Genomic DNA, 16609 nt, shown 5'->3' with positions numbered 1-16609 from the left:
CCATTCATCCAGCACAACAGGCTCTCTTATATAAAGAAATCACAGTATACAATGTTATTCCAGCCATGACAGTACTGAAAACATTTTTAAATTTTATTTTGCAATAGAGGCAACACAGCTGTAAATCTGACTACAGCTGTTGGCTCATTTCTCCAACTAACTTCTGAAGGATTTTTACCACTGGTGTTTAAAGGTGCTTTATTTCTGTTGAACACAGTGCAGTTAGCAGTAGAAATGGGTCCTGTCCCAGGGATGGCACAGCTTCCCCTGTGTTCTGTGCAGTGGGCTGGGCTCATGTCCTTCATGTACAGTTCTGTCAGCTAATGTTATCTATTATTGATTTGGATTAACTTGTTGGCATCAAGCTAATACTTATTCATTGAAAGCAGGTTTTGAATAAAATGAAGGAAAAGTAAAATTACCTTTGGGATTTCAAGACCTGAGTGCTTCTAAGCATAACAGAAGAATGCTGTGAGCTGGGAGATCTGAAACCAAATGCAGCTACTGCCACGAACATTATTGGTTTTATAGAACTTGCATTTGCATTTAGATGAAGGTGTTTGACAGATCCTCACTGAGTCTCTTAATTCCTTCTTCGGAAGACATCAGTTTTGGGTCAGGATTGTTTGCAATTCTGGTGTGGTGTTTTTTGGGGTTTGTTTGTTTGTTTTGAATTACCACTTTTCTTTTTAATATTTTAAGTATTGGAAAAGAAACTAGTTCAGGAAATGGAATTATAACATTGGAATAGCTTTGCTATTTACCCAGAGGGGATTACTGTCTTCCTTGACTGTAGCCGTCTCGAGTGATATAACCCTTTTTCTGGTTATTTGGTCCACGAAATGGAAAATCTTTGGGAAATCTGTAGTGAATACTGTGTTGCAAAAATGTGTATCAATGAATGCATGTTTGTTAAAGCTGGTATCTGTGACTGTCTTTTTGTGTGTCACTTTTTTTAGCCCAGGTTAGTTCCATGCTGTTGTTATAATACGAGAAGATTAGGCTATAATGTGGGTGAGACAGGTTGCCCCACTGTGTGCCCATAAAATGCAGAGCACCAGAATGCTGGGAAGTGTAGCAAGACTCATTAAGAAAATAGAACGGATTTTAAATAAAGTCCAGTTTTAGGTAAAAGGTCAGGCTCTAGTTCCTTTTTTTATTTGTAGCAGTTCACCCATATACAGTACTGTGCATATTACACGTGTAAGTTAATCTCATTTTTTAATCTACTATAACTGCCCTTTTGATTCTTGAAAATCCTTTTGGGTGTTTTGCATTCCGATATCGATCCCTGTCTGTCTGACTGCTTCAGCTGGGTAATCATTTTTCTTGTTTATCTCTAATCCTTTAAATATTTCCTTCCTGCCACTGTATAACAGTACAGTATGCCTGTTGTTTGGAATGTATCTCAATGATGACTGTAAGATTGTACAATAAAAGTGACTGTGTTTGAGCCTAGATTTCACAGAAATGGTTTACAGTGAAACAAAAATAAAAAGCTGAACATGTGCCTTCAAAGCATGTATGCCAACTGTAGTGCATTGCTTTGCTTAGTCATGTAAAATGTTCATCTTTATAAACCGTAACCTATTCTGAACTACTCAGAAAAATGAAATATGAAGCTTGCTATTTCAAAGTGCTTCTTATTCTGTATTCTTTGTATTGACCTAACAGAAAGAGAATGTATTCTCTCCATCTCTGTGTGTGTATATCTGTGTATATCCATATGTATTAAAAACTTGATTTTAAAGGATCAACTGTAGAACAGTTTAAATATCTTGATAGAAACATTTGGACCCGTCTCTGATACTTCTTTTCAGCCATCTCCTCCAATAAAACATTCTGTCCTCGTTTCTATGGTGACCGAGTAACAGCATCACATGAAGTTCTGACAAAATGATAAAAATTCCTCCCTGAAATGGTTTCCTGAGAAGCATGGATGTGTTCCACTTCACCTGAAGAATGAGAAGACCCTCCCATCCCCATCAGGGCTTTTCTATTTCTCCCGCACTAGATTATACCCTCGGATCCTTTCACCGTACTAACCAATGCTTTAACAGTTCTGCTTTTCTCATTAAATAAAATTGGCATGTATTTTCTCTGCGTGTCAAAGCAGAGCATGCAAACATAATGAAGGAAAAGAATTTGATACAGAGGTGAAAGCAAAGTGTTTAATATTTCTTGAGGAGCCATTTTTATTTACATAGTGCTTTGGTATTAACAAAGATGGGGGGGGGGAAGTTGAGGGGTGGTTTGGCTTGGTTTTTGTTACAACTGCTCTACTTAAACAAAAGAAATGAAGAACGCCTGAGATCTAGGCTTCCTATATTCAGTGACTGTCTTAATAAAAACATATCAAACCAGTACCCAGTATTGCATAAACCTTTCAGGAAGGTAAAGAAGCTGCCTTCTCTCAAAGAAAGCATTAGTTGCAACATAAGTGCTTCAGTAACTTGCCATTATACCTCCACTTCCCCATTAGAACTTTGTACGGTCATGGGAAGTATAATTTTAAAAACACATTGTAGCTTTTGATATGGAGAAACTTTGTGACAAAGTTCTGGGTTTATGGCTGTTGCTTTATAACAGACCCTTTCTGAAGTTAATGGAAAGAAAAAAATTCAAATCCATATCTTTATTTCTTATTATTATTCTATCCTTTGAAGATTGTTCTCTTCCCCCTCATACACCTTATAACAAGTATGCTGTGGTTGCAGTGAAAGGTCAGTTTGAATGTTGTTGTGCCTCAACTTCTGAGATGCTCAGCTTTCCTGTACACTTCTGAGGTGAAAGTGAGAAATTTTTTTGGGACATCCTGACTTTTTAAGTGAATGATCCCTGTTTTAATGATAAAGCACACAGTGCATTGTATCTTATTCAGCTATTATTTTTCAATTATACATTGTAACTTAGGTTATTCTTAGTAATTGTAGGGGGTACTCTCTCTTGCACTCAATAACAGCAAGGTCTTTTCTCAGTCTCTTAGCAAAGTACAAGGAAGTAAGCCTGAACCTCCAGATCTACAGAAGTAAAGTTTGTCCTGAAATGCAAAACTTCTACCAGTAGTAATTTATATCTAAAAATAACACTGTCACTGGTAAACTGGAGAACTGTATATTAAATTATCTCTAGAGCTGCCTTTTAGAGTAGGGATTAAGTTTGTTTCCAAGGAGAGGATTCTTGTTTGGAATTCATCAAAATGTTAGTTTTCCTGTCTGGATTGTGTTCAGTTTACTAAGAATGTTTTATTTCCAGCTACGTTTCTGAATTTCTTAAGAAAATTGTCTGTCTCAGAATAGTTTGTTCGCAAAAGCTTGATTGATCCAGACTCTTCCTTTATCTATGTAGAGATTCTTTGTTGGCTCAGGCTGCTGAGATGTCAGGGATACTAGAATGCTACCAGCTTCGGTGGTGTTTGATGAAAGGCTATAAAGAGAATGTGTCCCACAGAGAAACCTCGTCAGAAAACCAACCAACATTTTCTTTTCTTTGTATAGTTATTTGAAATGCTGCTTTTTTTGAACATAAAAGCAGCATTTGCAGCCAGCAATGTTTTCCTTAGTGAGTTTTAGGTCATCAGTTCAGACTTTTAGGGGAAGCTTGGTGGATGCATACCTGAAAAGTGATTGTTCTCCTTATTAATGGTTGGGATATTTTTTAAAGGATATACTGAAATGTGATTGAGTTTCATATGGTTTTTTTCTATTTCCTCAACTTCAGCAAGGCTTTTGACACTGTCTGTCACAACATCCTCATAGGGCAGACTCAGGGAGTATGGACTGGATGAGTGGACAGTGAGGTGGACTGAGACCTGGTGTCTTGGTTTGAGACAAGTTTAGGGGGAAACGCTCTGGAAGGAACCACTCCTCCACAGAAGGCAAGTTTTGGCACTCCCTCCCCCCACTGATGGAAAGGAATTTCTTGGAGGAAAGTGAAAAAACTATTTATTTAACAAACAAAGTGCTGGCAGGGCACAGGAAAAAATTAATAGCTATTCAATATTAAACCTCCTCACTGTGGAGAAAGCTGGTGGATTCAGAGTTCTTTTCTGTAGCTGGCTCAGCCCCTCCTGAGGTCCAAGGCCAGGATGCGGTGTCCTCTCAGCCTCCGTGCTGGTCCACGGGGTCCGATGATCTGGTTCTCGGATCACAGCTAGGCCAGACAGTTCCAGAAGAGGTAGTTACGGGAGGATTTCAGTATTCAGTCCTGGGAAAAGCTTCTTGTCTCAGCTAACAGGTTAGCTAAAAGCAGGAGTCAACTCTCTCAGCTCTGCTGCGGCAAGAGAATGTGGGGGAGTGTGTATGAGTCCTTGAACACAAACCATGCCGGAGAATTTGCCCAGCTTCCCCCCCACCCCCTTTCCTCGGACCCGTTAAAGCTGCAGGACCCATTTCTGGATATAAAGCAGACCATAAGGGAATACTTTGTCATAAAATCACCCCAAGACACCTGACTGAACGGCAGATCGCAGAGGGTTGTAATCAGTGGCACAGGGTCTAGTGGAGGCCTGTCACCAGTGGTGTCCCCCAAGCTTCAATACGGGGTTCAGTATTGTTTAACTTGTTCATCAATGACCTGGATGAAGGAGCAGATGCCTCCTCAGCAAGTTCACTGATGACACAAAGCTGGGAGGAGTGGCCAATGCCCCAGAGGCTGTGCAGCCCTTCAGAAGGACCTCGACAGGCTGGAGAGATGGACAGGGGGGAGCCTTCTGAAATTCCACAAAAGGAAGTGCAGGGTTCTGCACCTGGGTAGAAATAACCCCAGGCACCAGCACAGGCTGGAGCCTGACCTGCTGGAAAGCAGCTCTGTAGAGAAGGACCTGGGGGTTCTGGTGGACAACAAGCTGTCCATGAGCCAGCAGTGGCCAAGAAGGCCAATGGAATCCTGGGGTGCAGCAGGAAGAGCATTGGCAGCAGGTCAAGGGAGGTGATCCTGCCCCTCTACTCAGCCCTGGTGAGGCACATCTGGAGTGCTGTGTCCAGCTCTGGGCTCCTCAGAACAAGAGAGACGTGGAGCTCCTGGAGCAGCTCCAGTGGAGGGTAACAAAGATGATTAAGGGACTGGAGCATCTCTCTTATGAGGAAAGGCTGAGGGAGCTGGGCCTGTCCAGCCTCAGGAAGAGACACTGAGAGGGGACCTCATCAATGTCTGTGAGTATCTGAAGGGAGGTGCCAAGAGGATGGAGCCAGGCTGTGCTCAGTGGTGCCCAGCAATAGGACAGGAGGCAATGGGCAGAAACTGATGCACAGGAAGTTCCACCTGAACATGAGGAAGAATTTTTTTACTGTGTGGGTGACTGAGCACTGGAACAGATTGCTTAGAGAGGTATTGCACAATCCTGTGTCATGTTCTCTGGGGGGAAGCTGCTTGAGCAGTGAGTTTGGACCAGATGACCCACAGTGGTCCTTTCCAACCTTATCTATACTGGGATTTTGTGATTAACTGTCTGATTCTGATAATCAAACAGCATAAGTGTATAGAAGTCCTCACTTCAGTAAATTAATTGGTGAGTTGTATAAGCAATTTCTTTCCTTTTTGGAATAGTAAATTTATTAAATGAGGCGTATCAGTTGTTTCAAATGTAGAGGTAGAACAATGTTTTATAAAAATATAAATTTAATTAGTGCAATAATTGTCCTGAGTACAGCCTCTTGGTTAAGAAACCATGTATCTGCTTTAGCAATTTTACTGCCTCTACATGCAGTTAGGGTTGTATGAAGTTCTTCTTGTGAAGGCGTCTGCTCTGTGGGTGAGGACAATGCGACACATGTATCTTGCTGTGTAATCTGTGTGTTAAGATGCCTTATTATTAAGGAATATGTATTTATTTGCTATACTAATTTATTTCATAGTAAATCACATGTATAGTCCTATAGATAGGTCTCCCTTTCCACAAAAGCCTAATTTTTTACATTCACCACAGTGCTTTGAAAAATTATGTTCTCCTGTTTCTGGACATACATAGTATTTGTTTATATTCTATTTATTATCAAAATAAAGATAAGAAAATGGAGTTTAAGTCCTGATGCATTGTTTGACTTTGAAGACATGGGTCAGGAAGAACCTGATTTGTGTAACAGACGGTAACTTAAAACATCTAGGGGACAGGTCAGTGCTTTGCAGTGTATGTGTCTATTTGACAGAGAAGCAGCTGGCTCTGCTTCTTTTGGTCTGTTGAGAAGTTACTTTGAAACAGTCTGTCTGGTGTGTAAAAGGGGCAAAGTAGCAGAAATAGCACTGGTGAGTGATTTTTTGTGGAATACGGCTTGGCATTACCCTGCTTTCTGTCTTTTGAGGCTGTTGGCGTATTTTTAATTATTTTGTTCTTACATGGGGTTTTTTTAATGTTCCTTTTGTAAGGGCTAGAAGTGTTTGTTAATAAAGAAAAAAAGAGCTATTAAACAATTCTTGTTTGATGAAATCTTAAATAGCTGTATGTATTGGAATTAAATCAGGAATTCTGCTAAAACAGTGACATTTATTGCTGTATTAATGTTTGTCATTTATTTTGAGAACAGATTAAATTTTGACACCTTCCTCGATGAAATAATGAAAAGATAGAACTAGTTTAGTGTAATGAATCCCTGTGGATAGAAAAGATCTTGTCATTTGCTGAGATAACAAGAAGAAAAACCTTGAAACTTTTCTGAATTGGTTGCTTAGAAGTAGTGGTTTTTATCCAAAATTGGTATCAAAGTGAGGAGCCCGCATCAGCTTTTACTGAGATGCAGTAAAGCTGAACCCCCACCTTCTTACATTGCAGTGAGTTCTGGACCTGGAATGCACTTACACTAGGGCGGTGCCAGCTGATGATAGTTTTAACCAACATAGTAATGCTACACCTGGAGCTGCTGGATTTTCATGTTTTAGATAAAGATTATGCTTAAGGAAACACTTCATAGACTGCTGACCACATACCATTTTAGTCAGTAGCTGCTTTCCATAAATGAAAATGACATCTAAATCAAGAAAAAAAGTGTGACATAGTCTGCAAAAAGTTTCTTAACCTGCCTTTGACTCTGCTGTGGGCTGGAGTTTGGGAAGCTGAAATATAATTGTCTGTTGGTTGATTCAGTGTGGGTGAATATATTTGAGTTTCCTGTTGCTCAGTTGCGTTTGTATATTGGGAAGGGAATATTTCAACATGTACATAGTTTGAGATGTAATTTGGAAGTACAGTATTTACATGAGTATTAGCAGGGAGTTATTAGTAGAGCTTTGTTTGTTTATTTTTTGGGATTATGAAGTACAAAACTAATAGTGATGTGGATTAAGAAGAAAAAGGTTTATAAATACCTACTGGTGTTATGCTACCCGGTATTGAAACATAAACATGTATTTTGCAAGATAGTGGTTAGGTTTAAACCATTTCCTCTGAAAACAGTGCTGGCTTTAGGTAAGACTCCTGTTGCAGTCTATTAACTTTAACTACATCGAGCAGAATAACGTGGAAAAGACTATTGAAGATAATAACTGTAAAACACTGAGTGAATATTTCATACAGAAATATTTTACATGGTTCTATATTTTAAATTTCTCTCTTCTATTGTTTGTGATGCTTCTTACATGTAGGTAGTGACATATCCTTGTTTTCCTATCTTTGCTAGGTGGTCTTACCAACTCCAGCAGTAGACTTTGCATTGGTCTTCAAAAAAGACCTATCTAGAGTCCTTAATAGTCTGAATTTGAACAGTTTGACGTGCATTTCTGACAAACCTTGGCTTTTGGAAAGTTAGCCAAATTGGTCAAAAATAGTTTTTATTGTATTTGACCTATTGCATTGGTCAAATTTTAATTGTATTGAATTATCTAAGCAGTCCTTAAGGAAATGCTTATTGTCATATAGGTACATGTATGTATGTAAATGCAGTCAAGTGAAAAATAGCAGGTCAACTTATTAAAGTACTTATAATACGAAGTATTTGCATGAGAGATTGCGTGGGGATGGGATTATCTATTAGTCATGGAAATCAGAAGATCACTGGATGCATAACGCTAGGATAAATACAGTAATGAACAGTGGGAATTTAGGGGTCATCATGAGTACAAGTGCTCTATCAAGAGTCTGTCATGAGTATTTTAAAGGCTTTATTATTATTTTTAAGGGCTGCTACTGCAGCAGTTCTGTCACTGTGCATGTTGAGCAAACATGCAGTGGAAATGAAAATAATTTTAAAAGCTAGAATGTCAAGCCTTTTATTATATCCATAAACTAAAGGCTATCAATAAAATACTGAAACTAGTATGTTATCTATTATTTATACAACTCTGCAGTGAACCACTGTAACCAGTAATGTTCAGTCTGAACAATGTGTTTAATAAAGCAGATAAGAACCTAAACGTAAGTGTAGGTTTAAAAAAAAAATTGGTCTTAAAAATGTTATTTAAAGTTCTAAGCAAAATACGTATCTAGTCAAGGCTGTTTTAAATATAGATTGAAATAGTAGGATTTTTAACTGTAAGAAAAGAGCTATGATGCGATCTAGTACCTCATTTAGGTTAGTAATCTTTGATGGTTTTAAGAAAAAATATAAAAGTACTTGTACATGAAGGAATCATAGAATATCCTGAGTTGGAAGGGACCCATAAGGATCATCAACAAACCTCACCATCATCATAGTCAAACCTCTTACCTTTTAGTATTAAAGCTGCTGAAGTACATAGGAACAACGCTTCTAATGTGAACATTGGGACTGTGTACAGAAAAAATCCTCTTCTGCTAATGTATGAGCTGTTCAAATATGTTAGCTGTTGAACTTTTAACTTGCTTTTTGAATATGTGAGAGCTCAGTTCAGGTTAATAAATCAATCCATTTAAATCAGTCCATAATGGAAAGTCTTGGGAAACCGAAGGTATAGGTGTGAAAATCAGGGCTGACATGATATGACAAGTTGTTTCTTAACATCTTTGCCAAATGTGTGACTTCACAGCTCTACCTGAGGCTGTGTGGGTTCAACCCTCACACACATCACACGGATTGGAAACTTGTAGAAATATTTTATAAGGCAGCTGCCGTCTTGCAAATACCTATACTTTTTAAAGGATATTTGGAAATTTTCACTAATCAGTTCAGAAGCTGCTGTTTCCTTTTCTTTTTTACTATTTTGGGAGGAGGCAGAAGAGAGGGAGCTTTGTCTGAGTTTATCTTTACAGGTTCAGTGTTTTACTGACACATATGGCATGATGATTTTTCTCTCCTTTTCAGAAGAGAAACCTGATTGCTCCAAGGCCCGCTGTGAGGTCCAGTTTTCTCCTCGATGTCCAGAAGATTCCATCTTGATTGAAGGCTATGCTCCTCCTGGTGAATGCTGTCCACTCCCAAGCCGTTGTGTGTGTAATCCTGCAGGCTGCTTGAGGAAGGTTTGCCAACCTGGCTATTTGAATATATTGGTTTCTAAGGCATCGGGAAAGCCAGGGGAATGCTGTGATCTCTATGAATGCAAGCCAGGTAAAAGTAGACACAATTTCTTTTCCCATTTTTCAATTTTTTCTGTCTGAAAAGCAAAATAATCTATATAAATGCATCCAATAAAGCCTATATTGTTTTCTGAAGCGGTTTGTATTTTTTGCTGTAGGGAGTTTTAAGAGGTGAAGGTACATGGGACTGTAAAAATGAAGGTGTGTGTTAGGAGGGTAGAAGAACAGTGACTTTGAAGTGATTGGGGAAGGAAAGAAACGAATGGATTTAAGGGAAGTGTAGAGCTTTGCATATGGGGATTAGAAATTAAGAGACCTGGTAATAAACCTTGTGTCTTCAGAGTCTAACTTGGTATCCTGAAGAATTGTAGGAAAGAAGAGTTAGAGAGGAACTGAACTACATGAATTATAGCTGAAATGCCATGTTGCTAGAAAAATACGGGATAAAGGGCTGAGTAAGGCCTGGGAGGTAGGTGTTCATGCAGATACTCTTGTGGGGGTGATGTCACCCATTTTACTGAGTATGTCACCAAGTCTATGGAGTTAACATGCTGAACAGAGAAAATTGTGTTTCCGTTTTTTGCCACAGACCTAAAAACTTAAGCTCTGTGAGTAATGCTTCCAGAACACTTTTCCTGCACCTCCATGTCTGCTTAACCAGCCTCACAGGGGTTTTGCACCAGCAAGGGTTTTCTGGTGGAAACAAAACTGGGAGGACTACTTCCTGTGACAGCAGTGCTGCTTTATGCCAAGATAAAGTGCTTGCGCAATTAAAACATAAATTGTGTTTATTTCTGCTCCTTAAAAAAGATATCAGTGCTCTCTAGTTTACTCTGGCATTTCAGTTGGGCGCCTTCTGCTGAGAACTGTGTATGTTCAAGTGCTGTGATTGACAACAGAGTTAGTGAAAGGAAAATAGAAAGCGTTTCCTCAACACTAAATGCTAGAATAAAAATAAAATATTTCATTTTGAGAGTCCCTTCCTCTTCTGTCCCTTTTACTTCAGGAATACAACTAAAGGCATTGGTATTTAGTTAAAATGCATAGTGAAGAAACTTAGTATTTAGTCACACATGTCTATTAACCTCCAGGTTAATTAGCTTTAAACACTCTTACCTGTTGCTCCACCAAGCATCTCATCACAGTTGTACCTACTGAGAACAAGTATGTCATGCTCCTTATTTTACTGTGATTGTAAAGCTCAGAGATGAGATAACCCTAGTCTGGTTCCATAAGCAACCTCTTTTATTCCTACAAGATGTATGTAACTGTCCATTCATGAGTAGTGAATTTAGTCAATATGTGTTGAATTTAATTTTAAGCTGGAGATTACATTTCTCAAAATACAGTTTCAAAACATTTTTCTTCTTTAAGATAGTTTGAATGAGCAATCTCAAATGGAACTGCATAATGTGTTAACAGCAAAAATAAAAATAACCCAAAAAAAACATTTGTGGGAGTATATGTGCTAAACCACTATGAACAAGGACATTTTAAAAATCATGTTTGTTTAGTTAAAGATTGAGTTAAAATCTAATTTAAAATGCATTTTGCTGCAGTGTTGATAGGAACTCTGGCTGTCGCTTCTGAATAAAACAAGCTAAATAGTTTACTTTGGCAGTTGTCTAACAGATGTTTGTTGTACCTTTTGTGATAACTTTGGTGTTGTATGTGGTGCAGTGGGGAGTGTCGTCTTTTAGTTTCTGACATCCTTGGGAAAGCATTGGGAAATGTCTGTCATGATAGACATAACCTGTGTTGAAAAGACCACTCATTTGTCATTCTTTCAGAAGTCTTTTTGGTAGAGCTTTCATTCACTCATCTCCAGCATGGCCTGAAAATTCCTCTTTTTTTTCTGGTACCAAATAATGGTTTAAACACAATTGTAAAGAAAATGTTATTGTTTGGCTTACTTCTTTGAGGAATCCTGTGCAGTCAGGGCTTGATGGAAAGTCCGAGATCAGCAGCAAAATTTAGTAGGTAGTGTGTAATGACGCACAGGGAAGTAGTTTGTGCTCCACCCTGATACAGCTTCAGCATAGAAAATCAGGTCTGGATCTTTTACAGTCTTGCACTAAGGACAAGGGTCAGCAAAATCAAGCTTTTATACACAGCTCAGAGAAATAGAATTCTATAATGTTTTTCTTTTACCCTCTGTTACTTACAGAAATAGTACTTGTATTTTTTTATTGGATGATTTGTCAGAAGCTTATGTTGACAGAACTTGAGATAAGAGTGGAAAAGGACTGGAGAAAAAGAGTGAGCAAGAATTACAGATACATTTCTAATGGAGCTGGAGAAATGGCTTTTAAGTTGACAATGAAGGTGAGGGAGGGGAAAAAATCAGCAAATGTGGAGATCCATGTTGGGAAATACCTGGGATAGAGCGGTTAAGGGATAGGGCAGCTAGGAAAGTGATTCAGGCAGTGATACAGCTGCATTGAAGGTCCAGGAATGATATGGTTGTATGTAATACATTCTGAAGTGTCATGGAATGTAAAAAGGATACTCCCTTTCCACTTCTCCCATGGCAGCCAATGTGACTACCATTATCATGTGTAGTTGTGTTGCGTTGCATTATTCATGAGGAACCAGTTGAAATGCATCTGAAGTGAAAGCAAAGGATGTCATGTCATGCTTCTATGCTGTAAAAGCAGACTGTGCATCCTTGTACTGAACCCTCAGAAATCCGTGACTTCTGAAGCCTTACCCTGTGCTGAGCCACTGTGTTTCATGAGAAATGCAAACACTGACTTGCTCCTGCACCATTAGATGCATAAGTATTTATTTAGATCTTGCCCTCAACTGTACATTGTATTAGTTGAAAAGCCAGCCATTTTATTAGCTGAAATATGTCAGGGTGAAACTTAACACACTTAATATACTTTGTTAACTTACTCTACTAGAAAGTTTTATTCACCTAGTTTCATTACAGTTTCAAAACCTTTGGTTTTGTAGTCTACAAAGGCAGTAGTACGCTATTACAGATATGTCAGGGTCTGCAACCATGGCAGGGTTTCTGCTACATTCTTATAGAAAAGTGGTACCTCTCAGATGCTTCTATATACAAATTCAGTGCATGAGAAAATTCTTTGAAGACTTGTAAGCAAAGGTTGTTTGGGTGAAATTTTGCTGATAAGAAATTTGAACATCTTTATGAGTTCTTGAAGACACTGATTTTTCAAACTATTTAAAGCTTAAAGCTTCTATGATAGACAAAAAAAAGAGTTTAGAATAAAAGCTTATAATAAACTGTTCATGAAATATACATGTTAATTATTGGAATCACAGTAGGATGTGAAAAAAACCCTAGAAGTTCAGTGGCAAATGTTTGCAGTCTTATTTTTTAGGACAGTAGTGCAGCTAATCTGGGAGTTATCTTTTAAAGAAATGAAGAATCCAGTTACAGGCTGTTCTGTAACCTCAGAATATTTCGTTTGTTCCAGTCTGTAAGTTTGTCTCAATACTTTTTCCAGTTTGAGAAACCTGTTTAAATCTGAAAGAAAGTAGGAACTTTTTTTCCTTTTTCAAATATTTTTCATTTCTTATTTGTCTTCATCTCTCTCCTGTGAGAAAACTGGGGGAGAGATGTGACTGTTCCACCTGCAGAAGAGGAGACTCAGGGAAGATCTCATCAGTTCATATGAGTACCTGAAGGGAGTGTAAAAGCAGAGCCAGGTTCTTTTCAGTGGTGCCCAGTGACAGGACCAGAGCAGCAAGAGGCACAAATAGAAACACAAGAGCTTCCCTCTGAACATCAGGCACTTTTTCACAATGGGGGTAACTGAGCACTGACACAGTTTTCCCAGAGAGGTAGTGGAGATATTGAAAAACTACCTGGGCATAGTCCTGGGCAGCCAGATCTACATGGCCTGGCTTGCGAACCTCCTGTAGGTAGGTCCTGTCCTACCTCTGTAGCTGTTTTGTGATTTATCTAATAATGTAATAATGAAGAGAAAAAAAATCCGTTTGAGTAGTCTTAACTTGGGGTTTGTTGTTAAAAAAGACAGAGTGCTGCTTTTCAATATTAGTGAGCCATGTACTATCACACTGTAACCACTGCAGTGGAGATATGCAGAGCAGATGTAATTCTGAGACTGATGTCTCATGGTGACTAAGTCAGTTATTGCTATGTACCACTGAGGATCAAGCTTGGAAAATGTAGGACCAGAAGAGAAAAAATGGGCCTTTGAAGGTTATGAGCTCTTGTAAGAACAGTGGGTAGCATTGCCAAGCTGTTTTAGCAGTTCAGTAAGTAGCTGTGATAGTGTCGATATTGCAGTGAAGTTTAATCAGTAATCAGGGATATCATACTGCATAATTTGCAGCCTGATAACATTCTGTTCATCCTGCTTGCTCAGTCGGAAAGTAGCTCATTTCTTAAAGAGGGAACCATGTTTTATTCTGCACTTTCTTAGTACAATTATGAAAAAGCATAGCAGATACGTAATACCTGAGCTGGTACTGTTTGTTACATGGAAGATTTAGTACCAAATAAGAGATAGATGTGTTTCAGCTTTCCTGAGTATGACTTATAAAATTAAATACAGATATTTGTTGCTTTCTAAAAACTGTTGGTCAGGTTTTCTTGTTAATTAGAATTCTTCATCTCACTAATGCAGAAAGATTTGTTAATTTGCATTTCATTTTTGCCATATATAAATATACAAACAAGACAACCTAATAGAATAGTCTTTAAAAATGTGCTTTACACATGCACACATAAATCTATAGTGTATTTTTTTTAAATATCCTATAAACCAAGTATTTTGCTGTTTAAACAGACTTTAATTAGTTAAAAATTAAACAATGATTTTTTTACTATATTAAAAGCTGTGGGAAATATATATTCTTCATAACTAGGATATTTCTATTAACTGATATTCACAGTTGTAATGATTGTTTAAAGTTGTCTGTCTAACTTCCATAAATTTTTTTGTTAACTAATATCAGTTCAGTTGGTTCCTGAGTCAATAATTTTAAAAAGTGAATCTTAAAGAGAAAGGCAGGCTTTTTGTAATGTTACCTAGCAAGCGTGCATTCTTTGGATAATTTTTGTGACTTATAAGGCTGATGCATAAGTGGTTGCTTATGAGGAAGTAATTTGCAAACAGCTTCTAAAACACGACTAAAAGAAATTTTCTTCTTCCCTTCCTCTGTAGTGTTCAGTGTGGATTGCAGCACAGTCGAATGTCCCCCTGTTCAGCAAGTTGTTTGTCCCCTGGATAGCTATGAAACCCAAGTCAGGCTGACGGCTGATGGCTGCTGCACCCTGCCCACAAGGTTGGTGTCTCGATGGCTCAGTGTCTTTAACTTGTTCTTGACAATTCGAGTATTGTAAATGCAGGATAAGAATGCGAACTTCTGTGACAATAAATGCTGATTCAGAATAAAAGCTACATGAAGTAGGTTGTATCAGTCTGATGGAAATACAGAATCTTTTATTTTTAAGGTAGAAAAAAAATCTTCACAGTGCAAATGCATGAAGTTGGTTTTTGCTACAATTATATGAGTTCATGTCTCTAGATTGACTTTCAGTTAATTCAAATGATTTTGCAAAAGTTAATTTTTGACAGTGTTGGATGGGAAGGAGTTAAGTGATGGAGATTACAGAAGACATGCTAGAGAAAAATCTCATCTAGTTAAAGGAGAAAAAAATCTAATTTTTTGTTATGTGGAAGACCACTGTAAAAAGTTTAAAGGTGAAACTCTCTGGAACTGTAGGGGTACAGAAGTTTCAAGTACTTGCTTCCATTTTACTTCTGTTGTTGTTCAACTAGGTATAACTTACTGTGATTTTAAAAAATAAGAGAGTTTCAGAGTTGGTTTTGTTCCACAATTATGCACTATTTTAGTTTGTGTTTTTACAACAAATTTCCCAAAACCTGGTTCATGAATATGCCAAATAAATACATAATCAAGCAAAAATTAACATAAATGAAAACATTTTACACCAAAAAGAAAATTTTTCTTGTAAATGTAACTAGTTGGCTTACTTAGTGGAAGGTCTTTGCACCCATAGAATATTGTCGTATTCTCAGCCCCTTGTGTAAAGTAGTAAAAAACTTGCAAAGAGTTCAGAAAGTAGAAGATGGCAAAGGTTGTATAATCAGGGTTGTTCTCTTTTGGGTACCCTTTCGGTGTGCATTTACTGTGGCATCTTTTTTAAAACCGTTGTTTCCATGATGTATGAAGGTCTCTTATTGCATGGAGAGTCAAAAATGTATTTATTTAATAAAACTAAGGCAGAAAAAGAGATATGGAAAATATCACTTAATGCACTAATCCTGACTCTTAAAATTTGAAAGTGTATTTCTAAACTTGACGGGTTTTATTTGTAATTGTAGAATTACAGACTACTGAGAGTAGTCTGATTCTTATTATCCTTTCTCAGTGAACGCTACAAATGTTACTTAGTTCAGAGTTGTTTTCTTTTATTTTCCTGTTTCCTGAATTTTGTATACCAGAACATGGTATGGATTCTCAGTATCCTCCCTTTATTCTCAGACATATTTTCTGTAAAATCCCTAGGAATTGCAATGAGAGCTGACTTGGCTGGCTGGGACTGTGCAGGGGTTTGTAGATTTTATACAGTCATCATATTGCCATTGGTGCAAATACAGCTCCACATGTTCAAGACAACTAGAATAAAATGCTGCTAAGGACTGTATTCAGAAAGATAGATGATAAAGTCAAAGAAGCAGTCTCAGATTCATATTTCACAAATTTAGAGTTCAGATTAACACTTAGTAATCTTGAAACAATAGAAAGATTAATGGTACATTTTTACTCTCAAATTTGTTCCAGCTTGTTGGATGAAGAAGTGACACATAAGCCAAATTATTTTTGTATCACAAAAGTAAAATTATGTTCTATTTTTATGCAGTCTAATATGTGGTTTGATTTTTCTAGTGCTTGGGTGAAGGGAATGAAAAATATCCATTTTATTCTTTGTCAGTGATAACTTCAGTGTTCCTTCTATCAGGAAATATAGAGTACCAAGAAAAGAAATCTTCATTTACTTCAGAAAAATTACCAGTTCAAAATATCTTCTATTTCTAGTACACATGTGAGAACTGACCTTAAATAAAACACCTAGAGCAGCAAACATGTTTTTGAAAGAATCTTTTTATTTCGTTGAGAATGTTTAAAAATAAAGTCAGTTGGTTTGCTGTGTGTTAACTGATG

The 16609-nt window shown here is 37.6% G+C and overlaps 1 protein-coding gene across 1 annotated transcript in view; it reads left to right on the top strand.

The window, feature by feature from the left end:
* Positions 1-16609, top strand: part of CRIM1 (cysteine rich transmembrane BMP regulator 1) — a 177130-nt gene that overhangs the window by 76102 nt on the left and 84419 nt on the right. Inside the window, 2 exon segments of the mRNA XM_032102594.1 lie at positions 9210-9452; positions 14584-14704. Of these exon segments, the coding sequence (XP_031958485.1) occupies positions 9210-9452; positions 14584-14704 (364 nt within the window).

The sequence above is a fragment of the Corvus moneduloides genome, chromosome 3 (genome assembly GCF_009650955.1).
Source record: "Corvus moneduloides isolate bCorMon1 chromosome 3, bCorMon1.pri, whole genome shotgun sequence".
NCBI classification, from domain to species: domain Eukaryota; kingdom Metazoa; phylum Chordata; class Aves; order Passeriformes; family Corvidae; genus Corvus; species Corvus moneduloides.
This window is presented reverse-complemented; position numbering and strand designations above follow the sequence as displayed.